This window comes from Diorhabda carinulata, chromosome 8, assembly GCF_026250575.1.
Source record: "Diorhabda carinulata isolate Delta chromosome 8, icDioCari1.1, whole genome shotgun sequence".
Lineage (NCBI taxonomy): Eukaryota > Metazoa > Arthropoda > Insecta > Coleoptera > Chrysomelidae > Diorhabda > Diorhabda carinulata.
This window is the reverse complement of record NC_079467.1, coordinates 16,953,685-16,968,911: the sequence shown is the minus strand read 5'-3', so window position 1 is coordinate 16,968,911 and position 15,227 is coordinate 16,953,685. Positions and strand designations below refer to the sequence as shown.

Here is a 15,227-nt window from a genome sequence, read left to right as displayed (position 1 = left end):
AACTGTTTAAGAGGAATGGGATTAATTTCTGGAAATACTGAGTTCTTCAGTACTGTAGCAATACACAATAGAACCTTTGAATTGCGGTGTATACAATACCCCAATATCTACATACATACATACATACATTGAAATATGTTGAACTATTAAAACAGCCTATGATTTGGTTCTAAAGAAGAAAGAACTATAAACAAAAACTTAGGAATATATAATATAAGAAAACAAAAACAGTAATTATAAATAATGATAAAAAATAGATCTAATGGAGTTAAATGAAACAAAACTGGAACAGGTGAATAGCATTAAATACCTAGAATCAAAAATAATGGAGGAAAGAAGATGAAATAAAAGAGAAAATAAATTGAAAGGAAAAAAGAAACAAAAACACATATTTTTAACCAAGTAGTCACCATTATAGTCACATTCAGATTAAAAGAATGGATAACAACACAAAGCTAAAGAAATAAGATACAGATATTGAAGATATCTAAGAAATATAGAAGGTAAAATGAGATTTACAATATATACAGGAAAATCTAAAAACAAAACTTATAGATATTGAATTATAAGAAGAATAGTTAACATAGTTTGGATATGTTACAAGAATTGTAGACAAGAAGGAAGATCAAGAAAAGTATGGAATGGGATAATATGAAAAATAATGCAGAATAGTTTAGAGAAGTGATCATAGCTCACTTCCACTCACCCCTTACACTCCTAAGAGTAGAAGGGATTACATAAGTTTCCATGATTTAATTTACCTTTGGCCTTTGAAGACGATAATATACTTATTGAAACACATAACAAACTGTATAATGTCGAGTATTGGTGTTGTGTTCTATAAATTTCAACTTACCTTTGAACAAGTAACCATCATACCATTGTTGAATCTAAGATGAAGGACGGCTTCACAATGATGTATTAACGTGTTAACCATTTCACCACTATTCACAGTCCATACCCTTACTGTGGAATCGCTTGACCCACTTATTATAACCTAAAATATAAAATATTGCAAATAAAAATAATATGGAGGTATCTAAAGAATTAAATGAGAAAAATAAAAGAGGTTGGACACAATATTGTTATGAACACGTCCCCTGACGTAGACTGTAAAGCTGGTCCTGTTATATAGTGTTAATAGAATCTTAAGTTTGGAAGATCCGGCGGGTAGTTCTCACATTGTCTTTTTTATATAAGGCGTCACTTTCTTTATATTGTTTTTACATTATGTTTTAATAGAATCAATTTTTAAGAAGGCCTTTTTGTTTGTTTACATTCTAGAATCCGAATTATCGAGAAATCTGTTGTGCATATATATGTACGAATAATTTAAATAAATTATATGAAGTTAAAAAAATTAAATAAGTGTTTAGTAATAAGTTAGTGAATGATAGAAAATAGCAGGGAAAACTAGAATCAATAAAATAAAAAATGAGGTAATTATAGAAAAACTCAAAAAGAAACCAATAGAAAATAAAAAAGTTAAAAGATGTTTAAATTGGTACAGACAAATAAAAAAACATTACAAAGCCTAATAACAAAAGTAACAGAAGCAGAAATATATATAAAAAAAAAGAAAGACTAAGACAAACTTAGCTATAACACGTAGCACAGGAAGGAGGAAGACAAAAGAAAACATTACAGCAGAAAGTGAAAAAAATATGGATATTAAGAGAATGATAAATAAAATCCCAATACTTTGACGCTCAAAAGGTCATAATAGAGTTCTAGAGAAGAAGAAGTGAAGTTGATTGACATTTACACCAATGAGGAGCTTAAGCAGAAGTATTGGTTGTAGTGGAACACTGAAACACAGTATCGATATCGCTTTTCCATTATAACACATACTCAAAACAGGATTCAGTGTGGTCATAAAAATTTTGACAAAACAAACAGTTATAAAATTAAAAAAATGCTACAACACACCTGTATCGAAAAGGATTTAGCTAAATTGATAGAAAATTACTAGATTCATGTATTACATTGATTTTATAATGCTTATTTTGCGATTTTAATGTTTTTATTTTTCAAAAAAGGAGTCTTTCACCCAAAACAGTTTGGAAGTACCTGAACCATACTTAAATTCTCATTTAAGGACTATCTGATTATTAAAACTTTTGAAGAATCATCAGAAAGAAATCCCAAGAAGATCAACCACCCGTGAACTATTCAATCATAGAATTTAAGTTAGTTAAAAGATCTGGATGGACAAAAATGAACAAAGTTACTGAGAGCCAAAGATATGGCGAGAATTTTAGAGAAAAACCTGAAGAGAAAAGAATATCAACCTCCACGATTTTTTCAGTGAAGGATAGGAAGACATAAAGTAAATAAGCAAAATAATTTTTCCACAAATGAATTTCATACAATAAAACAATTTTCAATGGAATAAATCAGACACTTCTTGATATGTTTAAAATTTCCATAATAGTTGGTATCATTATTAATTTACCTTATCATCATATTGTAGACATAATACGCTTCCCGTATGTCCAATCAAAACTTTAGTGCACTGCAGAGTGCTTCTGTCCCATATTTTAATAGTATTATCCCTTAAGCCAGAAACGATTTTCTGATCGTCATATTGCAAACAATATACCCCTTTGCTATTTTCAGATCTACAATTTATACGTTGCAGGATGTGTTTTCCGTTCCTCCAATTCGATTCGATGCTGTCAATATCACGGATTATTTTCGGATACAAAGAACGATAGAAACAGTGCGGACGATGGTTTTCACCTGGCCTTGGTTTGAACAAGTACTGAATCCTGCAAATAAAAATAATAAATAGAAAACTGTTGGTAATATTTGTAATGTAGGTTCATATCCGGCTCGAAAGACCAGACAGTGTAATCACGCACATCTATAAAATTCTCATATCGCAGGTAATAAAAATAAAGTTTATATAAAAATGAATAACATTTCAATTGTTATTTTAGTTTGATCGTTTTTTATGTTACACCTGAGTAAGTTTGCACAGCCCTATAATACTAGATGATATAGAGGTTACTTTATATTTCAAACATATTTTCTAGTAGAATTTGTCTTCCCATTGTCCAGTTCTTTCATTTCAAGATCCATTTTTGGTACTTCAAGTCTGTCGTAGCTTTATATCCGGCTCGAAGGACCAGACAATGTAATTGTGAGTTTTGGTTCAGTGGTAGTAAACAGTGTGGTTAGTATGGTATATGACGCGTTAAAAAATAAGGATATCATTTATAAACTTGCGTGCATAGAAATCGACCCGCTGTAAACTTTTAACTTTAACTATATATATTTTTCAAATTATTCATCTGATTAAAAAAAGAAAGACAAATTAATATGCTTTAATGTGAGTATAAATTTATCATCAAGGCTTATCGTTTATATGCGTAGTAAACGTTAAACAAATGAAACGTGTTTATGTAGTGATTGTAACAAAAATAAAAAATTTGTCAAATATGAAAATTATTGCGTTTTTAACAGAAATTTGCATATTATTAGTTTTTTAGTTTAATGCATACTACACCAAAAAAGCCGCCTAAGTTATTGCTTTAATGGCAAATGGTCTTGGTCAGCGAGCTGTTGCTAGACGGATGGATATGATGGTTGAAGAGTGTACCAGCGTTATGAGTAAGCTAGATCCTTTCAGAGGCAACCTGGAAAAGGTACAAGGCGATTTAAAACCGCTAGTGATGTCCGCTTTATTGTGTCGACAACATCGTCATCTTAATGCCGTTCAAGTGCAAATACAGCTCCTTAAAGTGCGAGAAACGACTATTAGTCAGTGGTCAGTAAGATGGAGACTGCAGGAAAAGAACCTGACCTCTAGAACACCTGCGATTGGTCCAAAACTCATCGACAAGCACAGGATCATCTGAATTGGACGTTGAGACAATGGGGATCTGTTCTGTTCTCAGATGAGACCTTTCATGGTAGCAATCGAAGAAGGAAAGTGTACCGAAGACCAAGAGAGATATTTGCAGATTGCTGCTTTGAATACATGATCTGAGGTTCACAAGATTTAACGGCTGATTGATACATCAAGGAGATTTTAGCAATTCATGTGAAAAAAGTTGGATTTACGATTAGATACAAACAATTGGTGGACTTTTTTGATGTTTTCTGGAGTAACCACTCCAATTGGACGACCAGAACTGTCACCATCATCGGTGTCTGTACGACTGCGTTTAACTTCATCAAACTATGGTTCTTTTCTATGGAGCAGAGTCCGGATAATACTTTTGTACAATATTTTTTCATTTTTCATCAAGAAGCAATGATAAATTGACACACGAAATTGTTTTGAATCCATTTTTTTGGAAATAACAGAAGAAGCTTCACTTAAATGGTTGGTACTTCAAAAACGCCATATGGATTTGACAATTGCAGCGCTATCTGTATATGAATCACACGACCTATTGAGTGATGTTATAGTAATAGTACATTCCAAGAAGAAATTTTTTAATCAATATTGTAAGTTAAGTTATTTACGTCCCATTGTAACTATGTAATTATACAAGGGGAAATTACTTAGTATATAATCACTAGAAAAAGATAGATTAAGTGAAATTTGTGTTTATTATTATTGACGTCAAAGTAAAGATCAATTTGATCGAGTGTATATTCTACATCCTTTTTGCAGTACAACGCTCCTTATTTATGTCGTTGAACCGAACGGAACATTCGACAAATAATTGTAAACATACATGTGTATGAATAACAACAATAATTTTTATTCCAGCTTTATTCACCGATAAAATGTAAAACGAAATAAACGACGATAAAGTTCTCTAAGTCGATTGTACATAATTTTTTTTCATATTTTATTGTGGAGGGATTTAAAAGAATTAACTTAGAAAACGATCAACGAATTTAAATGAACAAATTATATTTACCACATTCGCCTTTCGGCCAACCCCCTCCACAAAGAGTCTGTTCTAACTTTTCTTTCGATGAGCTTCTTCCATAACATACCTTCCGAGATCACTCTGAACCATTCCTTACAAACTAATTCCGCATTTCTCAGGCTATCTGCATCTAAATATGACAGAATGTTCTCTGCCACATGATCCAAGCCTTTCTCTGAAATCAAACAAATCTACAATTCAATATATTATTATTATTTAGGGTTCTTTCATGCCACGATTCTAGAATTGCATTCTGGAATTTGACTCTTAGTAGAATAGCATAAAGCTACAAGAATCGGATTCCATAAAACCATTCTAGAATCGTTTTTACTAATAACTTCCATCAAAAATACAACAATTGTCAAAATTACAATTGTTTACATGTACAAAACATATATACCACTATTTGTCCATTTAAAAATGGCCACCGTGGGGTAAACAAATACTTTTGGGGGTATGTTCTGTGTGGTTTGTGAAATGATTTATAGAATTTTATCTTCTTCTTTTAATGCTTATCCATTAATGGATGTTCGCGACCACATTTTTCATGGCTTCTCTATCTCTAGCGGTATGGATCAATGTCTGAATATCTTGTATACCCGTCCACTGCCTCACGTTCCGCAACCATGACATCCTCTTCCGTCCCAATCCTCTCTTACCTTCAATCTTGCCCTCGACTATCAGCTGAAGGAATTGATATTTATGGCCTCGCATTATATGGCCAAGATATGCAATCTTTCGTTTCTTCACGATGTTAAAGAGTTTACGGTCTTTATTGATACGCTTGAGAATATCCTCATTCCTTACTTTGGCAGTCCATGGTATCTTCAGGATTCTACGATATACCCACATTTCGAATGCCTCTAATTTGTTGATGTTTTTTACCTTAAGGGTCCAACCCTCCATCCCGTAAAGAAGCACTGACCAAACGTAGCACCACACAAGTCTCAGTCTAAGATCAAGATCAAAGTCGGTACATGTAAATACATTTTTAAATTTTATGAATGTACTTCGAGCTTGTTCAATTCGGCATTTTATTGCACCGTCCGACGACCAATTTTTCTACCCGTTCTATAGGTTTTCCATTACATGTTACTCTAGTTTTTCGAAACGTATTCGCTTCCCTAGTGATAATCATGAATTTAGTTTTTTTGATGTTGATGTTTAATCCCATGTTTTGGCTATGTCCGCCTACTATATTAATTAGTTGTTGTAGGTCAACTATATTATCTGTAATCAGCACTGTGTCATCGGCGTAACGTATGTTGTTGACCCAGACTCCATTGACTTTGATCCCAATTTCTCTATCTTCAAGTGACTCTCGAAAGATGGCTTCAGAGTATATATTAAACAGGAGCGGCGACAATATACAACCTTGACGTACTCCTCTGCGAATCCGAACTTGCTCAGTTAGACCATGATTTATTTTGACTTGCGCTTTTTGGTGCCAGTACAGATTTTCGATACAACGAATGTCCTTTTCGTCCAAATCCAATTTTTTAAGGAGCTGCATAAGTTTGAGATGTTGACCGTTATCGAAAGCTTTTTCGTAGTCTATGAAGCATGGACAAACATTTTTTCTTTGGCTTCATTGGCTAGAATTTTATACCTTAACATTATATTACAATATAGTCTAAAAAGAAAAAGCAAGTATAAACTTGAACAGGATTTTGATTAAAGCTCTTTTCATCTAATGCTAAGTGATTAACTCCAACTTAAGCTTTAAATTTGGGCTTGCACCTTGCAGCTGCCATTGGGTTATCATATTTGATAAACTTGAAGACTGTCTACAAAACTGCAAAAATATTCAGTTTACGCTAAATGAATTTCACTCAAACTGTATATAAGTCCTCGATATGCTCTCTCTAAGGCATGAGGATCGATATGGTTGGCCGAAATATATCGCATTGTTTCTAAAGAACACAACAGTGGATATTAATTTTCAAAAAAACTAAGTTATCTAAATTTTGTGAATTACTTGAAAGTTTACTTCTATCCAATTGCAAAAATATTTAATTAACTCTGAATTAATTCCACTGAAAAAGATCTAAAAACCATCTATAAGTCCTCTTAATACCATAAATCAAATAAAAAAATAATATAGAACAATCGAACTAGCAGAAAAAACCAAGCTAACCCGGGTACATACGATAAAATCGATTGTTTACCCCACGGCCATCATTTTACCGTAGATCAGCTGTTCTCTTAGATTGCCAATCTGATTTAAGTCAAAATGACGGCCGTGGGGTAATCAATTTTATCGTATGGGTAGGGGTAGTAATAGCTATTCTTAATTTTTTTTGGTACTTCGGTTGTTTTCTGACCCGAGCCTATGGGCCTACGTTCCCAGGGGACACACGACCAAAAAAAATATTTAATTGATATAGTTTGCAATAGGTTTTAGCAGCAGCAGCGGCAATGACCATGCTTGGTTGCGAGTTTTTTTGGAGTTCTTGTGTCCCACTTCCCTAGGTGTCCCTACTCCTTCAAGTAACTCAAGCCTTTTAGTAAAATGGGCATGACATTCACAGAGTAGATACTCTGCTGTTTCCATAGCCTTCTCGAAGAATCTGCAGTTGTCGTCCTTTGTCATGCTTATCGTCTTAAGGTGTTTGACGGGGCAGTAACCGGGCAGAAGATCGACCACCAGTTTGATGTCGTTTCTGGTATCACGAGAAGTTCTTTAGACTTCTTAGCTATAAATTTTTTGAATTGTCTTAAACCTGGAGCGTTTCTGTATCTGATAATTTAACTATCCATTCAGTTTGTTATTCATGTAGCATCTCGTGAGGACACAGTAAGGCTCTGGTCCTAGGTAGAGTGTGGTTGCCCTGTTTTGGCAAGACTGTCTGCTTCCTCATTGCTTGGTATAGCCTGGTTACTAAGCTTTTGTTAACTAGTGATTTTAGAGTATGTTTACGTTCCCACACCAGGTTGGACGTGCTACTTCCAGGACCTTCAAAGCCGCTTGGCTATCTGAGAGAATGTGAATGTGCTTTTCAGATAGTTTTATTTCCAAATACTCCTGAGGAAATTTTTTTGCTAGCAATTCTTCTTGAAAAATCTGTCTGCGAAAGACCAATGATTGGCGGTCGTTAATTATCACTTCGAATGGGATATCTTTGTCCATCAAGTTGTGCTTTTGGTCCATTGGTTCGTCGTTGCTTTCTAGCTTCATCAGTTCTAGAATTCTTAGGTCAGATTTCTTGGCTTCAAATTTTCCGTCTGGGCATCGCTAAATGCCTCTTTGTTCACTATAAAGGTGAAGAGGGGGCAGGTTCAGTATAGGGAAAAAGAAGTTCCAAACATTCCTTCTTTCAAACTGTCCAATATGGCACACTTTTCAGCTATGGTTAAAGTTTGATGTGTGCTACCATTTTTATGACCTCCAAAAACAAGAGACCGGCGACTTCACTTTGTTATTAGATACAAAAACTAACGTCAGCAGCAGGGACAGCCGACAATTCGGATTATATAGGTGTAGGATTAGCCAGAATACGGATTATTAAGGCGACATTAGTGTCTATTATAATACTAGTTTTAACATTTCACATTTCAATTAAATGTCTGCCAGATTTAATTATATATAGATACAAATTGGACTCAAAGTGTCACTTACTTGGCAATAAGGAAATAAAATCCCGTTGCAGCATCGGTTTGAGATAGGAGTTGATGTGACCGTGTTGGTAATGACACATTCTGGCTAAGAGATTTTCTACGAACTCCACTTGGTCTGTTTCGCTCCATCTCTCGAAGTATTTCAGACATGTTTCTCTCTCCGTGTTAAATGTTGCAGACGGTTCTTTCTTTCTAGCTGTGTCGTATGGTGGTAGAATCGTCATTGGAAACTGTAATCAAAAATAAAAGAATCTTTCCACAATAATAAAAACTAGTAACAGAAATTTCTAATAAAACCTGTAAAAATACGCGCATATTAGCCTTAACCTTCAAAAGACACGCGTACAAATTTGACAGCAATCATACTAATTGGTTTTTGAATTATAGTATTTTGGATTAAGCCCCTTTGGTCAGTTTGAAAATATATTGAAGCGAAATATTGGCTTGATGAACTTTATTCGGACCTTGTCCTAGTAAAATGGTCAATTGAGAATTGGTTTACTGAGTTTAAAAGAGGCGAAATGAGCGCCGAGGATGATGTACACAGTGGTCTCAAAGAGGCTGACGAAAACAAAAAAAAAGATCCGCAAATTGAAGGCATATAACCGTAAAATGAAGCTTTTTAAGATAGCAGACACCCTAAATATATAAAAGGAACGTGTTGGACATATTATTGTAAATGAATGTAGTGTTTCTTGCTTATTACAATTTCCTTACCTCGTAAATATTTTCGTGTCTTGCTATTTTCTCTTAAACCATATTCTTATTCACGATTTTCCTATATAAATTTTTCAATTTCTTATTCTTTTTAGCGTATCTTCGCCAATTGTCTTTAACTTTTCTTTCTTTACGTCTTCTATTCTCCATATCTATCTCTTTTTTCTTTTCTCAGTTCTATTATATTTGTTTCTCTATCTTCGTTCCTTACTATTTCCTTATTTGTCTCGATTTGTTTCATTTCTCATTTTCCTATACGCCGTCTGCATTATTTGTCAATTTCTAACTCTTTTAAGTGTATCTGTGTCTATTTTCATTATTTTCTATATCTTTTTTACTTTACTTTGTCGTGCGTTCTTATTGTCCTTATCTCTTCTTCGTTTCCTCTGTTCTATTATATATTTTTTCCTATCCTCCTTTCGTATTATCTCCTTTTTTGTCTCGATTTTCTTTGCTCTTCATCTCCCTATACTTCGAACATTGGGACCAAATAGCCAATTTATGCCCGAAACCCCCAAAATTGAAGCACAAATTTTTGCATTTTCAGTCATCAAAACTTTTTTGTCATTAGAAGAAGTGATTTTTGGTTTTTCCAAAAATATGCAGAATATCCCTTCAATTATTCATACATCAATATAAGAAAACCCCGAAAACCTTGGCAGTAATAATAATAATTTCATACAAGGGGATGGTTGTTGGGGGTGGGAAGGGTAAGTTTTTGTAAATTTGAAGTCGAATTTGTTATCAGCGACCCCAATTTTTCATTAATATACAATTTAACTATGATTTTCGTATGCGCATATACCAAATCCAGCGTGAACGAGTTATATAGTTAGTTTATTTCGCTTCCGGAAAAGAATACCAACTGCGAACTAGTTGATTGATCCGAGTTTTACGTATTCGAGTTAATGTTAATGCGCATCTGTTAATTGATTGAATACCTGACAGATCAATTCAAGGTATTTCATGTTCTTTATTTGTCGAGATCTTGAGAAGGACAAACACAATTGTATGAAAATTTATTCGTGAGAAATGTAGATTCAGTTCTCCGTGTAATTGTAAAAAGGTCGCATATTATTAATTTTTTATGACATCATATTTCGTCGACAATTTTTATTTGATTCCAAAAAACTTTTTCGAAATATAGAGTGAAATATAATGGATTTTATATTTGGCGTCGGTCGTGGATGTGGACCTAGTAGAAGTCGTAAGATTTTATACCGTGTGTTGGAATGGGAAATGCGCAACTCAACTCATTTTTAAATTATCCTTATTTTTACAGAGAATAGAGGAAATATATTGTTTTTGAAAGCATATTTATCAATTTTTTGGATTTTTTTCGATGATTTATTGCTGATTTGTTGCTAACACTGAGAATGTTTGCCTTTTGGATTGTATGGAAGAGTCCACCCAAACTTTATCCTTTGTATGTTCAGCGTTTACCCATGTTTCATCCAGGTACTGAATTTTTCTATTTTCTTCCCGAAATTTCTTTTTTCTCGCTTCCCCACAATTATTTCTGATTTTTCTAATAATAAGCTGTTCTTTCCTCGTCTTTTCTTTTGAAATTCCATTCCTTTCAATAAATTACGGAATGTTAATCTTTTAAAATCCGGCAAGTCCTTATCTTCGTTAACAACTCTCAGAACTTTATCCACTAAATGTAATTGAAAGAAAAAATTGTGCACAATTCTTTAGATGGCGGTCCTTTCGACATCATCAATTGAATTGCTAATTTTTTCTCATGATGGTTACTTTTTTGGACCGGCCACTGAATGATTAGCTCTTTACTCACGAAGAATTCGGTAGACATTTGAAGAAGATGCTCCCGAAATATTTGCCGTTTTGAAAATAACGTCATCAACAGTCTTGTCATCATTTTCTTGCATTTCATTTTTATAAATATTCACAATAATTTTTTTTTCGTTGAAAAAATTCTCTTCTTAATGTTAACAACTTCATTATCTGTCTCCGTGTCAGAGATGTTTAAGAAAATTACGCAGACAAATATATAAACAATGTTACTGCAGTATGATAATACGATGCCGTCCCTGTACTACACGTCATCTAACGGCTTCTGCAGCGATGCGGCGCTCGTCTCGCCTAACCTTACCCCACTCGGCTTTTTATTTGTGGTATATTATGGTACCACTGATTTGGACCAATAATAATACCTGGACGCGTTTCGCCCGGGATGTTCACGTACTTATCACGCACAAATTTGTAATAAGGACTGCGGGAAGCTAATAATAACCAGATTTCCACTTACTCCAAACGCGAGCTACGGCTTAAATTGCTTCTTTCAAATTTAAACGTTTGCAAAACCCAAGGTTAGATTCCTTTCTTCTAAAACTTTTACATAGTCTCTATAACTCGGTTCGTTGGCTGGGCAATATATTGAAGGCAAAAAAGAAACGAATATGTTTCCATTTGCCTTTTGTTTTTTGATTTTATATATTTTAGTTAACAAAATAATACCAATGTTTTAAAATTTAAATTTTTTGCTCGAGCGAAAGTTTCACAAATCTTCTTCATTGTATTTCATTAACTGTTGTTATTCTCGAAACTGTTTTTCAATTTTGATATTTTGGCTATTGTATTCCGATGTCAAAACTACTAATTCTCTCTGTAGCAATAGAATTTGAAAATTCTTCCTCCAATGTGTGTTCTAAACATCGGGAAAGCGTTTGGGAAATTGACAATTGACATTGACAGTAATAACACATTTTTATTACACTAGGGCCATGATTATTAAGTGATGGAACTAAATTTGTGTTGCCGAAATTTACATGTCAGTTGAACTTCTTATTGGGTATGTTTTGTGGGTTACACTGTCAGCGGGGATGGTGTTGTGTACCGTGTTTTGGGACATAAGAGAAGTAATTGCGATTGACTTTCTCATCGAACAGCGTACTGGGAACACGCAGTGTTTTAGGAAACTACTAAAAACAACGGTGAAACCTGCCTATAAATCAAAACGACGCGATATTGGGTTGGGTCAAGCGACTATTATTTATTTGGTCAATTAAAAGAGGCACTTTGCGGACTGCGATTCGAAAGCAATGTGAAGGTATAGTCCTCACGGTTACGAGACAATTTGAGAGATTTGAACGAAAAAGGCATTCAAAATTTTCCAGGGAAGTGGTAAAAGTGTGTTGAGTGTGACTATTTAGAAAAACTAAAGAAAAATTCAACATAATAATAAAGGTTTTCATAGCAAAATTCTCCATCATATTTGAACCACCTGTAGTAATAAGTAAACACATTATAATTATTACAAGTACAATAAATATTTATAAAAATCATATAGTCCAATGTTGTTATTATTCAAATTATGTACTCTGCTGTGTTGTGCTAAATCTTTTTGACACCTAAATTGACAGATGAAAGGATCTGTCAACCATTGAAATATGACAATTCTAAGTGTGTTTAACATTATGTCAAACTTTATGATGACGACGACAGATTTGACATATTCACATCAGTGTTGCCATCTCTTAAAACTTAAGTAGCAGTCCTTGTATTAATCCTCAATATCATTTTAAAATCAACTTCCGATTTTTTTTTTATTTCTCTTAACGGAAAAAACATTATTTTTAATTATAAGGGTCAACGACTAGAAAAACTGGCGTTGGTATTGGTACATTTACCATTTCTGGGACCGCTGCTTGTTTTATAATTGATTAAAATCATTTCTCGTTGGATTTCTTGCGTAAAATTGTTGTGTATAAGGTCATGTGAATTTATTCAAAGGCACGTTATTTTACAATAATAATTAACTGAGTATTTAGAACATAAAGAAAATGTTTGTGAGACGAATAAATTATTAAAAGTTATAGTTATCTATTTACTATCTATTTATTACTTATCATGACATAATGATTCTACTGCAGAATTAAATAATCAGAGGAAATAAATTAACTATACAGGGTAATGGCGGATACAGTTATGTTACTAATCTGAAATTACGAATCTATAGGTTTTAGAAGTCGCTAATTTCAAATACGACGAGTATGTATTGATATCTAGTTAGCCTAGACCAGTTCCATGCATAAACAAAATATTGCGTTACCATAGCAACAAACAATAACTTATTAGAAGTGTCAGTGTAAAGTTTGACGTCAAAAAAGTAAACCAGAGTCCACCGAACACCAGTTTCTGTGTCAGTCCCCGAAAATATCGATGCAGTTCATGACATGATTTTATCAGACCGTCGAATTGGGCTAAAACGGACATCTGAAGCACTGAATATTTCATAAGAACGCGTTTATCATACAGGTCACGTCAATTTGGACATGAGAAAAATTGGTACAAAATAGATCCCCAAATGTTTGAATGTTGACCAAAAGCGTCCAAGGGGAGAAGCATCGCGTTCGATCTGTGCTCGATTTGAAAACGATGTAGACTTCTTAAATCGAAATATTACTATGTATGAGACTTGGGTACATTTTTACGATCAAGAAACAAAGCAACAAACGATGGAATAGTGACACTCTGGTTCTCCAAGACCTAAAAAGTTTCGTGTCAAAAAATCTGTAGGAAAAGTTCTTGCTTCAGTTTTTTGGGATTGTCATGGAGTAATCATGATTGATTTTTTGGATAAGCGTAGAACAGTAGATTATTATTCGACATTACTGACCACTCTACGGGAAAAAATTAAACAGAAATGACGCGGGAAGCTATCCAAAGGACAACGGTTCTGTACACAAATCTCATGTTGCCATGAAAAAAATTCGTGATTTAGAGTTTGAATTACTAGAACACCCCCCTTATTCACCAGATTGGGCTCCGTCCGACTATCATCTCTTTCCTCAATTGAAAAAAAACTTAAAAGGTCGTGAATTTTCTTCCAACGAGGAGGTAATAAAAGCTGTGGAGGTCTTGTTTGCAGAGCAAGAAGACATAATTTTTTTTGAAAGGTCTAGGGACGTTGCAGATTCTCTGTAATAAAGAAGAGAATATGTTGGGTACTAAAATATTTTTACATTGAAATTTTGTTTGGTTCTATGGTAGGCTAAGAATTTTTCAATATATCCTCGTATGTTGTCCTGAAAACGGAACTTTCGGTTATATCTGATGTGAGAAAGTTGAAATTCTGCATAGTTGTAGTAGTTGACACCTCGAAACAGAAAATCTAAGAATCCATCCTCTCGATTACATAATCCATTTTTGCTAAGCTTTGCTTCTACACACAATATAAGTTTTCATCCTCTTGAATCTTTATTCAAAACTATTTACAGAATTCTAACAATCGAGGGAGATCACTTAATTGAAAGTGCTGCATGAAATGAGATGAAAATGGTTACCATTTTGTTTTTATTTTTTTTTAATAAGATGAATTGTTCTTGACGACAAAGAACGATACAGGGTGCGCAATCTCTAATGGAAGCATTTCATGTTACGACCTTGAGAATATCTGCGTCGAACTTTTAATACACAATATCGAGTTAGATTTACGATGGCGGGACATTTGTGGTAAAAGTAAAATATCACTTATCGCAAATAATTTAGTCCACCATGCAATAAACCAAATGCCGACCCTTGTTGCGTGGCTCTCCAAAGAAGTATAAAGAAAAAACTACCAGGTTCACACATTCTTATTTGATAAACTTATATCTTGAAGGTTTCGGACTTGGACGTAAATTTTCGGGAATTTTTGCGCCTGGGATATCTTCGGGAAACAGCGCCATCAAATTCCTAATGTTTTTTATCAAAAAATAAGCTTTTTAGGGGGCAACGCAAAAGATTTAATTTTTAACGATCACCCTAATTGCCTTATACTATGACGGACAAATTCCAACTAAATTATTTAAGTAAACGTGAATAGAAATTAAATTTCCAAACTGAATCCGTTAATACATGAACGGTGAACAGTAGGTCCTTTTTTGATTCAATGATACACCCTTTTAACCGTTTGACGATCATCTCGGGTCATTGTCATTAGTGGTCCAAGGTTTAATAGATTCGCTGGTAATCATTTATCTTTAAACAATACCCGTA

At 33.8% G+C, this 15,227-nt stretch overlaps 1 protein-coding gene across 2 annotated transcripts in view; it reads right to left on the bottom strand.

Annotated features, from left to right (window-relative positions):
• LOC130897382 (F-box/WD repeat-containing protein 1A) overlaps nucleotides 1-15,227 on the bottom strand; it is a 42,855-nt gene that overhangs the window by 8,097 nt on the left and 19,531 nt on the right. For both annotated transcript variants that reach the window (XM_057806211.1, XM_057806212.1), the window contains exons 2-5: nucleotides 8,512-8,740; nucleotides 4,881-5,067; nucleotides 2,456-2,771; nucleotides 857-997 (exon numbers count right to left, since the gene is read on the bottom strand). In XM_057806211.1, coding sequence (XP_057662194.1) covers nucleotides 857-997; nucleotides 2,456-2,771; nucleotides 4,881-5,067; nucleotides 8,512-8,740 — 873 coding nt within the window. The remainder of the gene's footprint in view (nucleotides 1-856; nucleotides 998-2,455; nucleotides 2,772-4,880; nucleotides 5,068-8,511; nucleotides 8,741-15,227) is intronic.